This window comes from Danio rerio, chromosome 13 (assembly GCF_049306965.1).
Source record: "Danio rerio strain Tuebingen ecotype United States chromosome 13, GRCz12tu, whole genome shotgun sequence".
Classification (NCBI taxonomy): domain Eukaryota; kingdom Metazoa; phylum Chordata; class Actinopteri; order Cypriniformes; family Danionidae; genus Danio; species Danio rerio.
Genome location: NC_133188.1, coordinates 49,850,001 through 49,870,212, shown reverse-complemented (window position 1 = coordinate 49,870,212; position 20,212 = coordinate 49,850,001). Strand labels below are relative to the sequence as shown.

Genomic DNA, 20,212 nt, shown 5'->3' with positions numbered 1-20,212 from the left:
ACTTGTAAAGGAGTTATTTAAGATATCCAAATCTTCCCTGAAGTGTTTTTACCTCCGTGAGTGCTTTTTTTCCCAAGCCAAAAGATGTGCTTTGACAGATGGCTGTAAAAGAAGAAAAGGGCTGCGGGACCACAAATCTGTGCCCAGACTTGATTAGAAATTAACAGCGGAAGATGTCATCCAGCAACATACCAGGGGCCCACAACCTCTTAAAGATGCTAAAGTGGTCTAAAATAATCTATCTCAAGTCAATGCAAGTTATTTTATCACCAATCAATTAATTATTTAAGTAATTCTGCTTAAATACTCATAGTTCTAATAACTATCTATAATAACTAACTCAAAACTAACTATATTAATTATTTTAATTGTCTACTAAATATTTTTGATTATTATATTTATCTTCCAGCAACACATCAGGAGCCAACAACCTCATAACCTCCTGGTGTCTGAGGTGATTTTGGGGCCCCTAAGATGTTTTGACATGCCCTGACATTTGTGCTTATTCCAGTTACTTATTGTGTAATATGTACTTTTTTTTTGTATTCAGCAAAAACTTTGCTACAAAAATATGTGAGAAAGATGGATGTAAATGGTTTTGTTGTTGTTTCATACTGATTACTTCATCATAACTTACTCTATTTAATAGCAGACAGCTTTTTATAGATATGTGTCTCATGTCTGTGTGTCCTGTTTTCGCAGAGTTTCAGTTCATTTTAATGACTTGTTTCTAAAAACAGTTCGCGGAGAGCCAAAAAAAAAAAACCACAACAAAAAAAAAAAAAACACACACTGTTTATTTTCCTTGTTTTGCAAAAGCACACTTTTGTTGTTATTTTGAGTGTACACAAATAGGTAGACATCTAACAGATTTGAATGGTGTATAACACTTATTTTGTGACCAAAATCAACAAAGTATTCTTAGTGTCTTTTGCACTGATAAAAAAGAGAAGCTGGTCACACTGGTGTGACGCGGTGACCTCAGAGAGGTTAAAGGTGCTAAAACACCTTGACATTTACTCTGAAGGAGAAAAAAAAAGCCTCGCAATCTTTAAAGCAGGATGGATTATGATTGGCTGCATGTCAAAGTTTTGATCATCCATCAGCTGGTGAAAAAATTGATTTCTAACAATACATGTCTGTCATTATTGTTATTTTATTGGTGTGGACTTCCCTATTATTCATTCATTCATTCTTTTTTTTTGTCGACTTAGTCCCTTTATTAATCCGGGGTCGCCACAGCGGAATGAACCGCCAACTTATCCAGCAAGTTTTTATGCAGCGGATGCCCTTTCAGCCGCAACCCATCTCTGGGAAACATTCACACACACACTACGGACAATTTAGCCTACCCAATTCACCTGTACCGCATGTCTTTGGACTGTGGGGGAAACCGGAGCTCCCGGAGGAAACCCACGTGAAGGCAGGGAGAACATGCAAACTCCACACATAAACACCAACTGAGCCGAGGTTCGACCCAGCGACCTTATTGCTGTGAGGCGACAGCACTACCTACTGCACCACTGCCTCGCCCGACCTCCCTATTATTTCAATATAATTTTTAAAACTGGCTTTTATCATTATTATTGTCTATGTATTCATTCAAAGATGCAAATTAGCCGTAGATGCATAACTATAAAATATTCAATGCTGTTCATTAATTATTTAATTAATTCATTCATTCATTCATTTTCATTCAGCTTAGTCCCTTATTTATTAGGGCATGCTATAGAAGAATCAACTGCCAACAATTCCGATATATGGTTTACGCTGTATTGGGAGACATCCATACTATCTCCCACATACACCAACAGTTCAGTTTATTCAATTCCACTATAGTGTATGTTTTTGGACTATGGGGGAAACCGGAGCACCCGGAGGAAACCCACGCCAACACGGAGAGAACATGCAAACTCCACACAGAAATGCCAACCGACCCAGCCCGTACTCGAACCAGCAACCTTTTTGCTGTGAGGCGACAGTGCTAACCATCTTGTTTTGGCCAAGATGTTTTGTAAGGACATCTGTTAGAAATCTTTTTGCTGTATCTTGGATTGTTCAAATCTTAGGCTTAAATGTATGTGCATTTCTTTTTTAATTTTTTTTTAATTTCTTTGGATCATTTTACATCCCCAAGTATCCTAGCAACCACAATGGTAAACGCCACTACATAATATATGAATGGTCTGAATTTTTCTGTCAAATTCATCCCAAAACTAAGGAAAAAAAACATTAACATAAAAAATTGATTGGATCTTAGATTGAACAGATCTTGGTTTTAAATTTGTATCCGTGTAAGAATTCTTCTAGCAATTACTAGAGTAAACACAGCTACATAATATATGAATGGTCTTAAACATAAATTTTATGTCTCCTTCACCCCCACACCACTCCAAAAACAAAAAAATTTAATACAACTTTGTGTTTGGGTGAGAGCCACGTGCACCTCACTTTTCAAAATAACACTGAAATTTGAGCGCATAAGGAAATTTACGAGACATCACCTATGATAACACGTCCTGTCAACCCTTCACACGTTCAGTCAGTCTGAATCTGGGGGTTTTCCTCCGCTGGGTTGTACAAACATGCCCAAACATTCTTGGTGCCAGCTTGAAACTCTTGAAGAGGATGTTTGCCAGTTATTGTTCCTGTGAAGTCATTTGATTTAAACAGAAAGTCATTATGATGTGCTAAAATGCTAAACAATGCTACATTTTATAATGGCAGTGCTAAATTGTACAGTGCAATGAGAGTAGTACCTTACAATGAGAGCTACGTTATGTGCTTTGGAGAACAATATGTACTGTAAGTGAAGATAATGAGCTGGGAAAACACCGACTGGTCACATTATGCCCAATAACATTCCATAATATGGAGAACGCATGCTAACATTGACAGTAATGAATGATACTACTCTTATAAGCTCTTAATTAAAATAGTGTTGTTGTTGTTTTTTTCAGTGATGGTGTAGATTTCAGTGATTTATTTTTAAAAAAAAATTTCTGTGAAATAAAGCAGTGTTTCTCAACCATGTTGCATGGATGATCACCAGCTTTGCACATTTACCATGTCTCTTTAACCAAACACAACTGAATCAGATCATCAGCTCATTGGCAGAGACTGAAAGACCTGTAATGGGTGTGACTGAGGAGACATCCAAAACATGCAGTGTTGGTGGACCTCCAGGAACGTGGTTGAGAAACACTGTCCTAAAAACATTTCCCTTTTTTTTTTTTTGTGTATTATTAATCTAATAATATACAAAAACATGATTTGTCTTTTGCTAGAGAGCAGGGGTTCCTGAAAAAATCAGCCCACGAGCCCCAATATATCAATGCCAGTCACTAGCGAGCCCCAACATCCTCACAGGTGGTCATAAATATACTGTTGCATACTGTTAATAGTCAATGTCACTGTTAAAAGTCAAGAGTAGTCAGGCAGGCAATGGACAAACAGATACAAAGTGGAGCATAAGGGTAATACAAAGATTGTGGTAAAAATAACAGGCAAATGGTCAGGACAGGCGACATAACAGCATAAACAATAAAACAAAACAAAGATAAAAAACACAGAAAGGCAAGACAAGGAAAAAAGCTTCCTAATGGTAACAGTGAACAAGACTCAGCAAAGTCTATGTGTGTGTTTGTGTGCTGTTTATATGGACCATCTGATTAGTCCATCATGAGCTTCCGGGTTTGTGTGTAATCAGGGGCAATCAGGAACTGGTGTGTCTGAGGTGCATTTTTGGGAGTTGTAGTTTATTTAAGTGCCATGTGTGTAATTCTCCAGCGATCTGCACAGGCTAGATTGCTTGTGATCATGACATATACAAAGTTGCATGCAGGGGTGCACACACACAAATAGACCTACAGTATATAACCACCATAAATATTTACATTAGATGTCGCCTACATTGATGTCTATTAGAAGGAATGCGTCAAAAGAGCCGCCATTTTAGGACAGGGTAGTGCTCCTTTGAAATGAATGCGGACAAGGTCCAATGGAGGACCATGGCCATCCAGAGCCAGAGATATACATATATCTATGAAAACAGAGTATTCTTGGTGTCTTTTGCACTGATAAGAAAAAAAAAGAAGCTGGTCACACCGGTGTGACGCGGTGACCTCAGAGGGTTAAAGGTGCTAAAATACTTTGACATTTACTCCGAAGGAGAAACTAAATTATAAAAAAAGCCTTGCACTCTTTAAAGCAGGATGGAATATGATTGGCTGTATGTCAACGTTGTAGTCATCTATCAGCTGGCGAAAATATTGATTTCTATCAATAGCATACATGTCTGTCATCATTGTTATTTTATTGGTGTGGACTCCCCTATTATTTTAATATATTTTTTAGAACTGGCTTTTATCATTATCATTGTCTATGTATTCATCCATTTGAAGGAATTCGTCAATAGAGCCGCAATTTTAGTACAGAGCAGTGCTCCTTTGAAATGAATGCGGGACCAAGGTGCAGTGGAGGACCATGGCCATCCAGAGCCAGAGATATACATATATCTATGATCGGGAGTTTTCCCGGTGGTTAGTATACAAACATTTTTTTTTTAATTACGAAAATTATATTTTTACACAACTTTTTTTATATCGATGGATAAGTGACCGCAAGGACATTGGTGACAGAGCGTTGGTTTGTGTGTATGGAAATGTATTATCCTCCCTACCTGTTTAATTTGATCTAATTCATGTCCTGAAACACACCCCTTCTTCTGCTTTCACTTCTAATGCTAAGAGAGGGAGTGATTCGCTTGTGAATAAATCTCTGTTATGAACAGCTCGTTCACTTATCTGACAATAATAAAAGTTCCTTGCTCCGCAAGTTTCTTGCTTGTTGTCATATTTCATACCATTGTTTGCTTATTTTATTCAACAAAACCAGCATAAGCCTATAATTTTGTGCAAGTCAGTGCTACTTTGCCATATGGTGAATGCAGTAATGACTGTATTATCCTCAACGTTCCTTGTTGAGCACAAAAGTTCATAACATACAAAAACGTAAAAAAGGAAGTCATACCTATGAAATGTTCTGCCTTTGTGCTTTGTTTTCTTTATTTGCTCGATACTACACCAGTACACAGCGCTAAAGTCCACCATCTTCACATTGGCTTTAGTCTTGACTAGAGTGGTTGAATGACACTTGTCCTGGGAGCACTGTACTAATGCAGTGGCGCTATTGATGCATTGTATGGGATATCTAGTGTATATGTGTATGTATACACACAGGCATATGGGCAACACACACAAAATACAATCATAATAGTAATTTATCCACTTGTTAAATTTTAACATTAACCTGATTTTTGGCAAGTCAGCAAGTCTAATTTTGGTGATCGTCACACTGAGATCATCCTTCAGGTTTACATTAACTCTAATAGTTCTGGGTTTTGAAATCTAATTGCGATTTTTGAAGAAAAAAAAATAACCACATTACTCCCACTTTATGGACCAATGCTGTAAAGAAAAGTGAAGAAACTTAAATTTTAGGAGTTTATGAATATTCATGAAGAGTGTGCCAAAGCCATATCACCCCTGCAGCCGAAGACCACTTATTCAAGCTAAGCAAGGCTGAGCCTCCAGGGGTCACCATTATGGTGCCTGCGGGTAGCCCGTGAGGATCACATGAGTTGCCCGTGGGCCTGTTATAAAATTAGCTTACCATAGCACCACATACCAGTAAGCTGTATCTAATATTTTTTGTAGCTATTCTTTTTAAATCACACTTGCATTGGTGTAAAACTAAAAATGACATTAAGTTATATATAAAAAAAAAAACTTTAAAAACCTTTTCAGACAAATGAAGTGTTGTATATTGTATATTTATCTGTTTCCAATCAATGTTGACAACTATTGTGAGAAATCATTAACATGATTAGTGTCTTCGCATAGATGAATAACATTAAATATTAATAATAATTCAGCAAATTTGTTATTAGGAACTGTGTATCAAGCTGGTAGCCCTTCACATTAAACGATACCCATGACGTAGCTCTCCGTTTCAAAAAGGTTGGTGACCCCTGGTGTAGTCAATACCTAAATGGGAGACCAAATGGGAAAACTAGTGATAGTGTAGCCAGCAGGGGGCGCTCAACCTGTGATCTTTGTGGGCCTAATCAGGGCTTTACATTAACACCCGCCAAACCGTTAAATGCGGGGAGATTTTAGCTGTGGCGCGTTAGACAACCACTCTCACTAGCCACTTTGGGTGGTTGAAGATCATTTTAAATGAAGTTTTCTTAAAAGCAGGGGTCAATAATAAAAATGGCACAATATTCCTGCAAATGTCATCTTAGAATCAAGAAGCAACACGACAGATAAAAATAGCGTTTTACACGAGCAAAAGACAGCAGGTGAATACTGAATGAGAGAATGATCAATCCCGCTCACGGATGATTTGATGTGCGCGACTGTTTAAAAAAATTTTTTAAACAAAGTTGTTTTTTTAAATAACGGTTTTCATGAATAAAAAGAGCATATACAGCTATATTTTGTATGTTTTGACATATTATCTACTTTTTTTTTTTTTGTGGTCAGAGATAAATTTGGTAAATCCTTATTTTTGAGCTTTGAAAAGTACTTTGAAACCACAACCCATTTGCTCATGCACATTAAGCAAGTTGATACTTATAAAGTGAAATTATTAAGGTATATGGGCATAACACAAAGTCCAAATCAAGTCATTTTAGCATGACAAAGTCAAATTTATGCATATAAAATATATTTTCCCAACAACAAAATTGTGGCTAGTGAAAATGGTAAGTGGCTAGTAACGTTGGAAATCTGCTAGCCACAGTGTACTAGCCATCTACTAGCCACAGTGTCTGGTGGTCAAAAAAGTTAATGTCAAGCCCTGGTCATAATGAACCAGAATAGTGAAGGGGACGCTATACAGCCAGTGAGCGCTGTCTTTTGGATGAGAGGTTAAACCGAGGTCTTGACTTTGTGGTCATTCAAACTCCCATGGCACTTTTCCTAAAGAACAGGGGTGTAGCTCCTTTGTCCTGGCCAAATCCCCTTCATCGGCCCTTACCCTTTATGGCCGCCCAATTATCCCCATTCAACAGATTGGCTCTATCACTGTCTCTCCACTCCACCAATAGCTGGTGTGTGGTGAGCGCACTGCCACCATTGTTCTGTGGCTGCCGTTGCATCATCCAAGTGGATGCTGCACACTGGTGGTGGTGTGAAGAGAACGCCCTCATGATCAAGTAGGTATCGCTGCAGCCCGGAGACCTGCAAGTGGGAGGGATTACACCACAAGTAGGTGGGGTGACCTTCAAGTGGGAGGGACTTAAACCACATATAGGTTGGGTTTATCAGGTTACTGTGAGGTTGGGTTAAGGTCTAGACATTCATAAAACACAACAGGTTACTGTGAGGTTGGGTTTAGGGTTAGGTGTACACATTCATAAAGCAAAATATTGAACTCTAAATACGACTAAATAAGGTTTGCACAGCCCACTTGGAGCTGGCTCCGACCTCCGTTTATACCCTTTTCCTCATGATTGTGAAATGCTTGGGGTGTATGGCAATACGCAAAAAATGCATTATATACAGTGTTTGTTTTTGTCAATGTTTTACTAGTTTATTATTTTTTATTTTATTACAAAGCCATTCTAGATAGTTTTAAGTCTTATATCCAGGTATATTCATGCCAAAAATTATCAAAATTATTTATCAATCTTTTTTTTGCGCATTTTTGTACTATTGTATGAAAAAAGTCTTAGTAGAAATGCCAAGATGTGCAAAAATACTATAGCTGTGTTTCTATTGTAATCAATGCATATTTTATCTCATAAAAAGTGCTTAAATTACTATAGAAACACCGCTAATGGCTAATTATGAAACCAGTACAGCGATAAGAAGCTCTATAGAAAGCAATCATGATGTTTTTCAGCTCAGTGTTGATTCCCTTCAGTTCTCCGTCTGTTCAATGAGCACGGGTTCTCATACCCTTGAGGTAATTCAGTGACTTACAGACTATATGACTATGTGATGACAGTCATGCAGCCTGAAGACCAGCGGATGTGACATGAGCAAACACACTCGCACACACAGTTGAAGTCAGAATTATTAGCCCCCGTTTATTTTTTCCCCCAATTTCTGTTTAACAGAGAAAACATTTTCAGCACATTTCTAAACATGATAGATTTAATGACTCTAATCACTGAATTACTTTATCTTTAACATTTAAAGGCTTAACTAATTAGGCCAAGTTAGGCAAATCATTATATGACAGTGGTTTATTCTGTAGACAATTGGAAATAAATATTGCTTAAGGGGGCTAGTAATATTTACCTTAAAATGGTTTTAAAAAATTTAAAACTGCTTTTATTCTAGTCGAAATAAAACAAATAAGACTTTCTCCAGAAGAAAAAATGTTATAAGAAATGCTGAGAAAAATTCGTCCCTCTTTTAAACATCATTTGGCAAATATTTGAAAAAGAGCTGTATACTTACTCTCATATAGCACTAATGCAGACCAAAGGAAATCAGTGGAAGAGAGACATCAGGAAGGCAAGGGGAGGAACTTGACGAATGAGGGGTAAGGGTGTATTGGGTTTCCGCCAGTCTCGCCCAGTCGACGGCACTCGTGGCCATTTTTCAGGCAGCGTTGATAAGTCTCCCTCCTGTGGGCGACAGCGGGCTTTAGTTTCCACCCCCTGACAAATGACAGCACATCCATCCCCAGCAAGTCCCGTCCGTCCCCACCTGCAATTTAAAACATCATTTTAAGCACTTGATGCAGATGTTAACGTAATAATTAGGTCTAATTGAAAAAAAAAAAAAACTCTAGGACTCAAGCAGCTTACAGTATTTATGACCAGTTAGTTAGTTAGATACTTTATTAATCCCTTTGGAAATTTAGACATCTAATAGCATTTAATACGGACAAAACAAAGGAAAAAACGAACACTTTAAAACAAACCCTGCTTAGTAAAACAGTTACTTTGAACCAATGCTATACAATCTTAGTCTACAATAAAATAAATCATAAAAACACAACAGGTACAGACATGATAAGTGGGTAATATGCCAGCTCAGTCGCACAATTCCAGCACAATATTCCTTATTTAAATAAATAAATATTTGTGGCATCATGGTGGTGCAGTGAGTAGCACGATCGCTTCACAGCAAGAAGGTTGCTGGTTTAAGCCCTGGCTTGGTCAGTTGGCATTTCTGTGTGGACTTTGCATGTTCTTCCCGCATTGGTGTGGGTTTCCTTCGGGTGCTTGGGTTTCCCCCACAGTCCAAAGACATGGGCTATAGGGGAATTGAATAAACTTAATTGGTCGTAGTGTATGAATGTGAATGCAAGAGTATATGAGAGTGCTTGGTTGCAGCTGGAAGGGCATCCGCTGTGTAAAACTTGCTGAATAAGTTTGCATATCATTACGCTGTGGCGTCCCCTGATTAATAAAGGGACTAAGCCAAAAAGAAAATGTATGAATGATAAATATTTGTTTATTAATCAGCTTTTTACATTTAAATTAAGGTGTTTAAAAGAAATTGTAATGTAATTTTATTCAATGTCAACACAATGAACCAAGAAATATTAATTATGGAAATTACAATATATAGTATTTATTTTTTTGGTAATTTCTATTTTTTTTTCCTTCATGGCTAAATTACACCTTTTTTAATTTCAGTGATCCAAACTGTGACTTGTATTATTCACAAAAGTCTAAACTATGGTTATATATTGTCAATGGTGGAAAGAGTACTGAAAAAGCATACTTAAGTAAAAGTACCATTACTCGCCTAAAAATGTAGTGTGAGCATAGTAAAAGTATCTGTTGTGAATATTACTCAAAGTATGAGTAAAAATAAGCCTTTTAAAAGTACTCATGAGTAGTGAGTATTATGCTGTTAAAAGTTGATGCATTTACATGTAACTTGTGAATGTGTGTAAACGTAACATTTTATAGTGCATTTAGTTATTGCCCAGCAGGCACACAACAACATTAGACGTTAATATTATATTAGATTTAGGTTTTAATGTCAGGTGAACTAAATTCAATGTCTAGCCAGTGTCCAAGGACATTTTTATTTTGATGTCCAAAAATGACATCAAATGACGTTGATATTTGGTTGGAGCTCCAATTGGAGCTACAGGACCGATTTTTCTAATTTCCATAGACAAGAAAAATAAAGTAGTGACTGCAGGTTGAAGGAAAGTAGTGGAGTAAAAGTATCGATACTGCACTAAAAATGTGCTCAAGGAAAAGTAAAAGTACATATTTTTAAAACTACTTAGTAAATTACAATTTCTGAAAAAAAGTACTTAATTACAGTAATTTGAGTATTTGTAATTAGTTACTTTACACCATTGTATATTGTGTAACAGTGCAGTTGATTTTTATCAATGAAACCTACTATATTTGAACAATTTTTAAGTGAGAAGATAATGTCTACACAAAGTTGCTGTATAGAGTCTTAGTCAAAATTATCAAAAAATCTTTTAATATTTTATATTGTTTAAGGAAGTTGGTGGTTCATTCCGCTGTGATGACCCAGATTAATAAAGGAACTAAGCCAAAAAAGAAAATGAATAAAGGAATATTGTATAAGGAAACGATCAAATCCATGACCTTATCTCTAAAACTCCAGCATTACTTTTCTTACTGTTACTTTTTCTTGCGAGCATATTTCCTCAAATCCAGCATGTGCATTATTAGTTTTCCAAGCATTCAGACTTGCGGTTTTATAAACAGTAACTCTTCCACACTGAAACCTTCATGCAACTGTTTATGAACAATGTCCTTCCTGCCTAAATCCATATGACTCTTCTCTCTGGGCATGCAGACACATGTTTCTGCATAGTGAAGGAGCTCCATTCATTTGGTTATATAACTTTCTGTGTGTCTTATGTAGCGTCCAAAACATAATTTTGTCAAATGCTGCAGAGAGATCTTTGGGACTCTTCTGCTATTAAAATGGTGTTTGGGTCAGTTTTGACCTCTAAGTCAACAGGTGATTGACCTGGCTATCTACACAGGTCATATTCTCATCTTGGATCAGCAAACATGTAATGTAATGTAATGTGTAATTATATAGCGCATTCATTGTGTATGGTCATACACCCAAAGCACTTTACAATCATGAAGGGGGTCTCTCCACACCACCACCAGTGTGCATCCACTTGGATGATGCAACGGCAGCCACCACACACCAGCTATTGGTGGAGTAGAGAGACAGTGATGGACCCAATTCAGTAGGGATGATTGGGAGGCCATGATTGTAAGGGTCGATTGAGGGACTTTGGCCAGGATACCAGGGTTACACCCCTGCTTTTTATGAGTAGTGCCATGGGGTTTTTTAATTGATTGATGCAAAACTGTTGAATTTAAGTACAGTATTTAAACAAGGACATTACAAGTAACTAATTAAAATGACCTTAAACTGAAAGCAATCAGCGGCACGATGGCTCAGTGGTTAGCACTGTCGCCTGACAGCAAGAAGGTCGCTGTTTCGAATCCATGCTGGGCCAGTTGGCATTTCTGTGTAGAGTTTGCATGTTCTCTCCATGTTGGCGTGGGTTTCCTCCGGGTGCTCTGGTTTCCCCCCCCAGTCCAAAGACATGCGCTATAGGTAAATTGGATGAACTAAACTTGCCGTAGTGTATGAGTGGGCGTGTAAATGAGAGGGTGTATGGCTGTTTTCCACTACTGGGTTACATCTGGAGGGGCTTTCGCTGTGTGAATCATGCTTGAATAGTTGGCGGTTCATTCCACTGTGGCGACCCCTGATAATTAAGGCACTAAGCCAAAGAAAAATGAACGGCTGAAAAGTAATCCGTTACTTTTTCTATACAAAAAGTAATCTAATTACAGCAACTAGTTACTTTGTAACTAATTACACCCAAAACTGGTCAAGCTGCACTTTTATGATATCCTGACTTTTCTTAATCCTACTTTTGTGCAATATGCTTTAGCCTAGTTGAATTATTTACAATCTAGGACCCTTTTTAAATGTAATAAAGTGCAATAAATGTGTTCTCAAACTTTTTACCTGAACCACATAAGAAAAGGCTAAACTACAATCATCAGCGTGAAGGATTGATGGAAGGAGTTGAATTAGAGTTGACACTGCTGTTTTCTGCTTTGCATGTTCTTCCCGCATTGGTGTGGGTTTCCTTCGGGTGCTTGGGTTTCCCCCACAGTCCAAAGACATGGGCTATAGGGGAATTGAATAAACTTAATTGGTCGTACTGTATGAATGTGAATGCAAGAGTGTATGGGAGTGCTTGGTTGCAGCTGGAAGGGCATCCGCTGTGTAAAACTTGCTGAATAAGTTTGCATATCATTACGCTGTGGCGTCCCCTGATTAATAAAGGGACTAAGCCAAAAAGAAAATGTATGAATGATAAATATTTGTTTATTAATCAGCTTTTTACATTTAAATTAAGGTGTTTAAAAGAAATTGTAATGTAATTTTATTCAATGTCAACACAATGAACCAAGAAATATTAATTATGGAAATTACAATATATAGTATTTATTTTTTTGGTAATTTCTATTTTTTTTTTCATTCATGGCTGAATTACACCTTTTTTAATTTGTTCTCAAACTTTTTACCTGAACCACATAAGTAAAGGCTAAACTACAATCATCAGCGTGAAGGATTGATGGAAGGAGTTGAATTAGAGTTGACACTGCTGTTTTCTGCTCTGCCAGTTTTCTCCATGATCACACATTTATTTTTCATAAGCCAAAGACTCTTACGATAAGTTGACAATGATTTAAACTCCACGTCAACCCAAGCGGTTTAATTTAAACCGCCCACCCCCTTTTTTTTTCTCTCTCTCTCTCTCTCTCTCACTATAGAGCACTCTTGACACAAATAAAATGTTATCCAATATATTTTTATGCTCTGTTTGGTGAGGTCATAACTGTTGGATAAACTTTCAGCCTGACAATGCTACATTCGTGACCCTGAGCAGTTACAGGCTAAATGCTGTTTATATAATTGGGGCAATAAATGGCTCTCAAAATCACAGGTTTTCACTGCTGGCTTTTGTCGGCAAGAGAACTCTGTCTCCATACCTCACTAGGAACGAAAGAAGCTTTGATGACTGGGTTGTCTTTTTGTTTGTCCTGCTAAATCTCGGGGTTTTGAAGCGTTTGTGAAAGGTGTGAAATGTGGAATCCTCTCATCATTGGTTTCTCCACATCGGGTTTGAATGGAATTGTGCAGGAATTTGAGCGTTTATTCCTCATTTTAAAGCAATTGTTTACCAGGAAAAGCTAAAATTTGAAGTTTATTTCACTCTCTGGTCATCCAAGATGTCAGTGACTCATCTACCAGAGCTGGAATAAATGTTGTTGAGGATTATTTACTTGTAGATTGGCCAGAAATAAAAGATTTAAAGGGATAGTTCACCAAAAACGGAGATTTCTCTAATAATTTACTCACACTGAAGTGGTTCTAAACTAAAATGTCTTTCTCTTGTTATACACAAAACAAGATGTATGCAATACTGAGGTTGGAGAGTGGGACAGGTAAGAATGTCATATGACATACATAGTGTATGAGTAGGCTTTGAATACTTCTTTCGTTAGACACAATAGTTAACTAGTTTTTTTATTGTTGAATTTTTGCTTTTGGATAGTTAGGATACAAGCTGGGCCAATAGAATGGGCTGATTTGTTTTCTTTATTTCTATTATTTGGACGCCACCCATATCTCATCTCTCCAACTCATTAATTCACTCATTCATTTATTTTTGGCTTAGTCCCTTTATTACCTGGGGTCACCACAGCGGAATGAACCACCTTCTTATTCAGCATGTGTTTTATGCAGTGGATCCGCTTCCAGCCGCAACCCTTCTCTGGGAAACATCCATACAAACTCATTCACACTCATACACTACCGACAATTTAGCCTACCCAATTCACCAATACCACATGCCTTTGGACTGTGGGGGAAACCGGAGCACCTGGAGAAAAACCCACGCGAACGCGGGGAGAACACGCAAACTCCACACAGAAACACCAACTGGCCCAGTCGAGGCTCGAACCAGCAACCTTCTTGCTGTGAGGCGACAGCACTACTTATTCCACCACTGCGTCGCCTATCTCTCCAAGTCAGTTAAATGTCTGTTGAAGGAGCAACAGATATTAAGCAGACCATCTACTAATAGTCAAATGGACCATCAAAATAAAGTGTTACTTAAATAAATAAATACTTTCCAACTAGAGCTGTTGAAGCTATCAGATGAAAACGAATTCATGTCACAATATGTATCGCAAAAAAACTAAATATCGCAATGTCGTATTTTTCCAATACCATCAGCCCTACTTTGTGTATATTAAACTAATTTTTGACCGGACAGCTTGTCTTTAACCCAATTTAAATTGCAAATTGCACTAGGGAAGGACCATTCTTCATTTTTCATGGCTTATTCCAATTGACTTTTCCCCCCATGTTTTTTCCATACAGATTTCTGATTTGCTACGTGTATTTGCGAGGCTTCTGTTAATACAGGTGTAAATAACAGTCTTGCAGATCCTCTTGTGATCAGATACCGGAGATGGATGCTAATAAACGGGGTCAATGCATTCTGTTCAGCTTTTCTGAAAAGGCTTGAACACGTGGCAAGGGCTTTCGCCGTGATTAGACAGCGATACCTGGATTTTGATTGCAGGTGTAACCTTTTGCCTGCTTTACAGCAATCTGTGTCACCATTGACTGTGTGAAAGTGGAAACTAGATATATGGGTGAGCATTGCTGGTGCTGGGTTTCAGTATCGACCCTGCGTGAGCTCAGCTTTCGAGCTGGGGTGTGTTTGTGAGTGTGTGTGTGTGTGTGTGAGTGAATTGTAAACTGACAAGAGTCCCTGCTTGACTTACGGGTGAGAATTCTCACTGCTATTGTATAGAAAGGAATAGTATGTCAGTCCGGAGATCATGTCAGTGTGTGTGTGCTATTTTTATTTCCCTTAATTAGCACACAAAACCTGCACACTTTATTGTTCTGACTGTGCAGGAAAGTTATATTTTATATAGTCAAAGTTCATGCATTGTAAAAACAGAAAAATTACTTAAATAAAACTTATTTTTGTCAATTTGACTGAAGTATGTTGAGATGGCTAGAAAAGATAATTTGATTCATTTAAAAAAATGTAGGCAACAATATTTTTTTTACAGTGTTTAAAATACATCTCACAGGAAATCTAGTTAATACAACTCCAATCAAATACAATATATTAGGTTTATGTAAATTATTTGTTCAATTATTATCAATATTTAAAATTACTTTATAATATTTATAAATAATATATTTTATTAGTTGCACATTTTAATTTTAATTTTAATTTTTATTATTGTTATTGAGAGCAAGCATTATTTCAACATATTATATTATCTTATGTATATTATATGCATAATTATAATGTATTAATAATTATATATATATAATTATAATGTATATAATTATAATAATATATTGCAATAAATAAATACATGATCAAACGAATGAATAAATGATTATATAATTATTTAAATAAAAAATATATCAAGTTTATGTAAATGTTTTGTTTTTATTATTATTGTAATTACTTTATGATATTTATAAATAATATATTTTATTAATATTAAGCAATTTTTTTCCATTGCTGTTATTGAGAGCAAGCATTAATTCAGTTTAGTCATGTATTGTTGTTATTATTATTATGTATATATTACCTAAACCATTATAATGTAGTAATATGTATATGCATAATTATGTACATAATTATAATATTACATAGTATAGTATATTATAATGTATAAATGCAGTTTGTTAAATAATAAATAACTAAACTGATTAAATGAATGAACGATTTATGTAATTTTTATTTATGTAAATTATTTATTTATTTTTGTATATTAGTACAATTACTTTATAATATTCAGAAATAATATATTTTATTAAAATTGAACACTTTTTCCGTTATAGCTATCAAGAACAAGCATTAATTTAGTTTAGTTATAATGTATTGTTAGTATGCATGTACTATCTACATAGTAATAATGTAATGATAATTATATACATAATTATAATGTATAAAATTATTATAACATATACTGAAGTATATTATAATGTATCATTGCAATTTGTTGAATGATAAATAAATAAATAATAGAATGTATTATATTACTATATATATATATATATATATATATATATATATATATATATATATATATATATATATATATATATTTTTTTTTTTTTTCCCTCAAAAGAGTATGTTGAATGTTTTAAAATTATGAAAAGTATGCACCACATTCCAAAATCATGGTGTGTCCTTAAAATATTTAACAATATGTATATAAGGTACAGTACTTTGTAATATTTAAGCAAAAAAAATTGATCTGTGGAACTCTGAACAATGACATTTGTGTAAAATCTTTGGAATTGTGTTGTCTGTTTGCATGCAAATATTATTTTGAGTGAAAGAAGAAATTAAAATACAGTAAGCCGACTCTCAAGCATCTCATCTGAGGCTGCACGATATTGGAAAAATCTAACATTGCGATATTTTGTTTTGCCACTTTATATATTGCAATACGGATTTAATATAATTTGTAATAATGAATGAATATACTTTCAGCAGATTGAAAAGTTTTGTTTGGAAAGATTTCAGTCATTTAGATATATTGGGATGAGGAAATCTTTTTCTGTGTAGTGCAGCTGCATAAATTATAACAAATAGCAAGCATATAGAAATGCACAGACAGAGCTTTATTGTTTTTTTGGGCAGTCTAACAGTATTCAAGGTACAGAAATCAATCAAATGTGAAAAAACACGGCTATCATTGTACAAATAATAATATTTTAATAATGTCTTTAGGATGGCATGGTGGCTCAGTGGTTAGCACTGTTGCCATACAAGAAGGTTGCTGGTTCGAGTCGCCAGTTGGCATTTCTGTGTGGAGTTTGCGTGTTTTCCCCGTGTTGGTGTGCACCGTTTTCCTCCACAGTCCAAAAACATGCGCTAAAGGTGAACTAGGTGAACAAAATTGACTGTAGTAAATGTGAAGAGTGTGTATGGGTGTTTCCCAGTTCTGGGTTGTGGCTGAAAGGGCATCCGCTACGTAAAACACATGCTGGAATAGTTAGCGGTTTATTCCCCAGCGGTGACCCCAATCAGGGACTAAGTCGAAGGAAAATGGATGAATAAATGAATAATGTCTTTATCTCTTGATCTTTTAATAATAATCTGAGGCTGCATTGTGACTATTGCAGATACACACCTTGCAATATCGATACTCAAACAATACATGAATAATCTCTAATCTCATCACATCAAACTCAACTCGGTCTTTAGGCGGAAACGAAGATGCGTCAATGATTGCAGGATTGAAATATGGGAGAAATGAAGTGCCATTTCATTGGGTAGATGATTTTTTTTTTCACAGCTTCGAATTGGGCCAGGCTCACCTGAGGAACGCGATACACCTGAGAAACCCCTGGGAGAAATGCTCTTTTGTGTCTGCTGGTGATTTGGGACGAGCGAAGCGTGCGCTCGCTGAAAGAAACATGTATGACTTTACAACGCTAACAATACCAGCGCAAAACAAACCGACATACCTCACAGAAAACAGTATCACATCCTGCAGCGTTTTATACAGACAAACACGTCCAATTCCTGCTCAAAACGCCAATGAAAAGACAAACAATAGTAATATAAGGCTCTTCTGAAAGGATTGTTTTGTGCTGTTTATGAAACGTGACTGACAGTAATGGAATTGCATATTTCAATATATTGTTTGTGTGCTACACAATATTATTGCTTTTGTTCATGAAAGTTGTGCATGCCATTTTTTTTTTTTTTTTTAATTCTTTGCAGCAGCAAGAATATTAGACATTATGGGCCCTATCATACACCCAGCGCAAGATGTGTATGGCGTGATTTGTTGGTATTTTCAGACCAGTGCCACAGTAATTTTCACGTTTTGTGCCACGTTTAAAAAACAACTCATGGTTGTGCTTTCTATTATTATTATTATTATTATTATTATTATTTATTATATACATATTTATATTTGTTTTAATAAAAACAGTTCAGATTTGTCCAACTGTCAGGTTTTGGAGACGTCTGCATCACGATATGGGCCATAATAATAGGACGCGTGTTTGTATATAAGTTGTTTAACTACACTTGTTGTTCATTTATTAGTTTGCTGGAAATTAGAACTGAATTTGCACTTAAACAAAATTAAATATGTCGGCTAATGGATGTCTTTATTAGAGTGGGTACAACACTGTTTCCTTACTCCATGAAAGTAAAGGAGTTAGACAATTATATGATTTCTCATGATAATACCCAGCCGTTAGAAAAAACAAAAAAAAAAAAAAATAATTAATATATGTATAAGTCTAAAACAATAGAACAGCCCGACACAGAAACAGTTTCTTCCCTCAGGCACACTTTAAATGCCAAATAGCACATAACAGCTGCACATTCAACATTGTATATAGTAATATAGCTTTACATACACTTGTCTATTTGTATATTTTCATTCACTACTTACTTCTTGTTTTTTATAATTTATTATCTGTTTTTTATTTTTATTTTATTATTTTTTTTTGGTCCTGTCTCTGTCATTCTGTTGCACTGTAGAAGCTCTGTCACGAAAACAAATTCCTCGTATGTGCGAACATACCTGGCAATAAAGCTCTGTCTGCTTCTGATTCTGATTCTAAAACTTAGTTCATAATGGTGTTAAAGGGGTATTTAAAAGTCTTAATTTTGACTTGATGAAACCTGCAGAAACCCTGGTCTCCTTTAGAGCTTATACAGTTTTTCCCAGCTTGTTATTCCTAATATTCAGTCAAAGTGCTTTTACGAAATTAAGCATAAGCTGATTTTCCCATAATACTGTAAACCAATTGAGACCATGTGTTAAATATGTCAATATGGCACATTACAATTTCTTCACTGTAAAAAATAGTGTATGCCTTAAATTTTTAAGCTGAATTAAATTAACCCTACGAGTCCACTGAACTTATATTATACTAAACTGACTTGGCTTGCGTAACTTTAATAAGTTACAATGACCTAAAACAGATGCTGTCAGGACTAATTGATCATGTCATTTTTTTACAATGTTGTTGCGATAATTGCATATGTTTTTATCATTATACCTGGCATTATCATGATTTTTAAAGTGCCCCCAAATCAATATCCTGCATGTTCATTATCAGGATATATTCTGTTATTGAGTGTTGGCAATTTTTAAGTACAGCTTTTTTTGTGTGTGTGTGTGTGCAGTTAGCTAAAGGTTTTTAAATGACGAAACATTCATTTGAGAATCAAAACCACAAGAGATCTTGTTTTCTGGACAAAAAAGTTTTATACTACTACTAATAATAATACTATAATAATGATAACATTAATAGAATATATTTGAATTAAATAATAAATTAAGTAAACATGAGTTTTGTTCCATAACAAAATCAAATATCTGCCAGTAGAGTCATAAAACATATTTTCTTTTAATTTATTTTATTTTTCTAAGCTTATTGACAGATATTGTTATATTGTTTGTAGTTTTAAGCATAAACTCAGTTTAATTTGACACTTTTTGTTATTTTTAGCAGAAAACAAGACTTTTACTTCCTAAAGTAAATGTTATTTAAGTTTTTCAGACATTATATATATATATATATATATATATATACAGTAGTGTTCTAGTGAAGTGTACTCCAGTGATATTTGTTTTATCTTCATCTTAACTGTACCTCATAATTGTAAAGAAAACATGCTGGCTTCTTATGCTGAATAAACTCTCCCTCAATGTGCAGATTTGACATTCCTTCATTTCTCGTCCTCTAAAGTTTCAGGTAATGACTTACAGGATAGTATTATGCTCTATCATGTGTCTAAAACAGTGTTTTTTTTTTTCTAGCCATTTTGTCTCATTTCAGCTTGTTTGATCTTCTGCAGGAGCCGTTCCAGCATGTTACTGTATCCTGCAGGAGCTTCACAAATTCAGCACAAGTATTTTACCATGCGATACATAGTTGTCAAAAACTGTAAGAAACATGAGACTTGAAAGTACTAAAGGTCAGAAAATTGCAGGAAAGTGTTTTTCCCCATCCTCACCCATTTTACCATTTTCAGCCTCAAATGTCATATAATGTCTGGTACTGAACGTTTTGTCCAAATGATTCCCGTGCCCACAAAGCAAAGAGCACATAGAGAACTT

At 35.5% G+C, this 20,212-nt stretch overlaps 1 protein-coding gene across 1 annotated transcript in view; it reads right to left on the bottom strand.

The window, feature by feature from the left end:
* Positions 1-6,540: 6,540 nt before the first annotated feature.
* The window catches only part of LOC141377070 (uncharacterized), a 49,275-nt gene continuing 35,603 nt past the window's right edge, over positions 6,541-20,212 (bottom strand). The window contains exon 3 of the mRNA XM_073920303.1: positions 6,541-8,726. Within this exon, the coding sequence (XP_073776404.1) occupies positions 8,507-8,726 (220 nt within the window). The 3' untranslated portion in view covers positions 6,541-8,506. The remainder of the gene's footprint in view (positions 8,727-20,212) is intronic.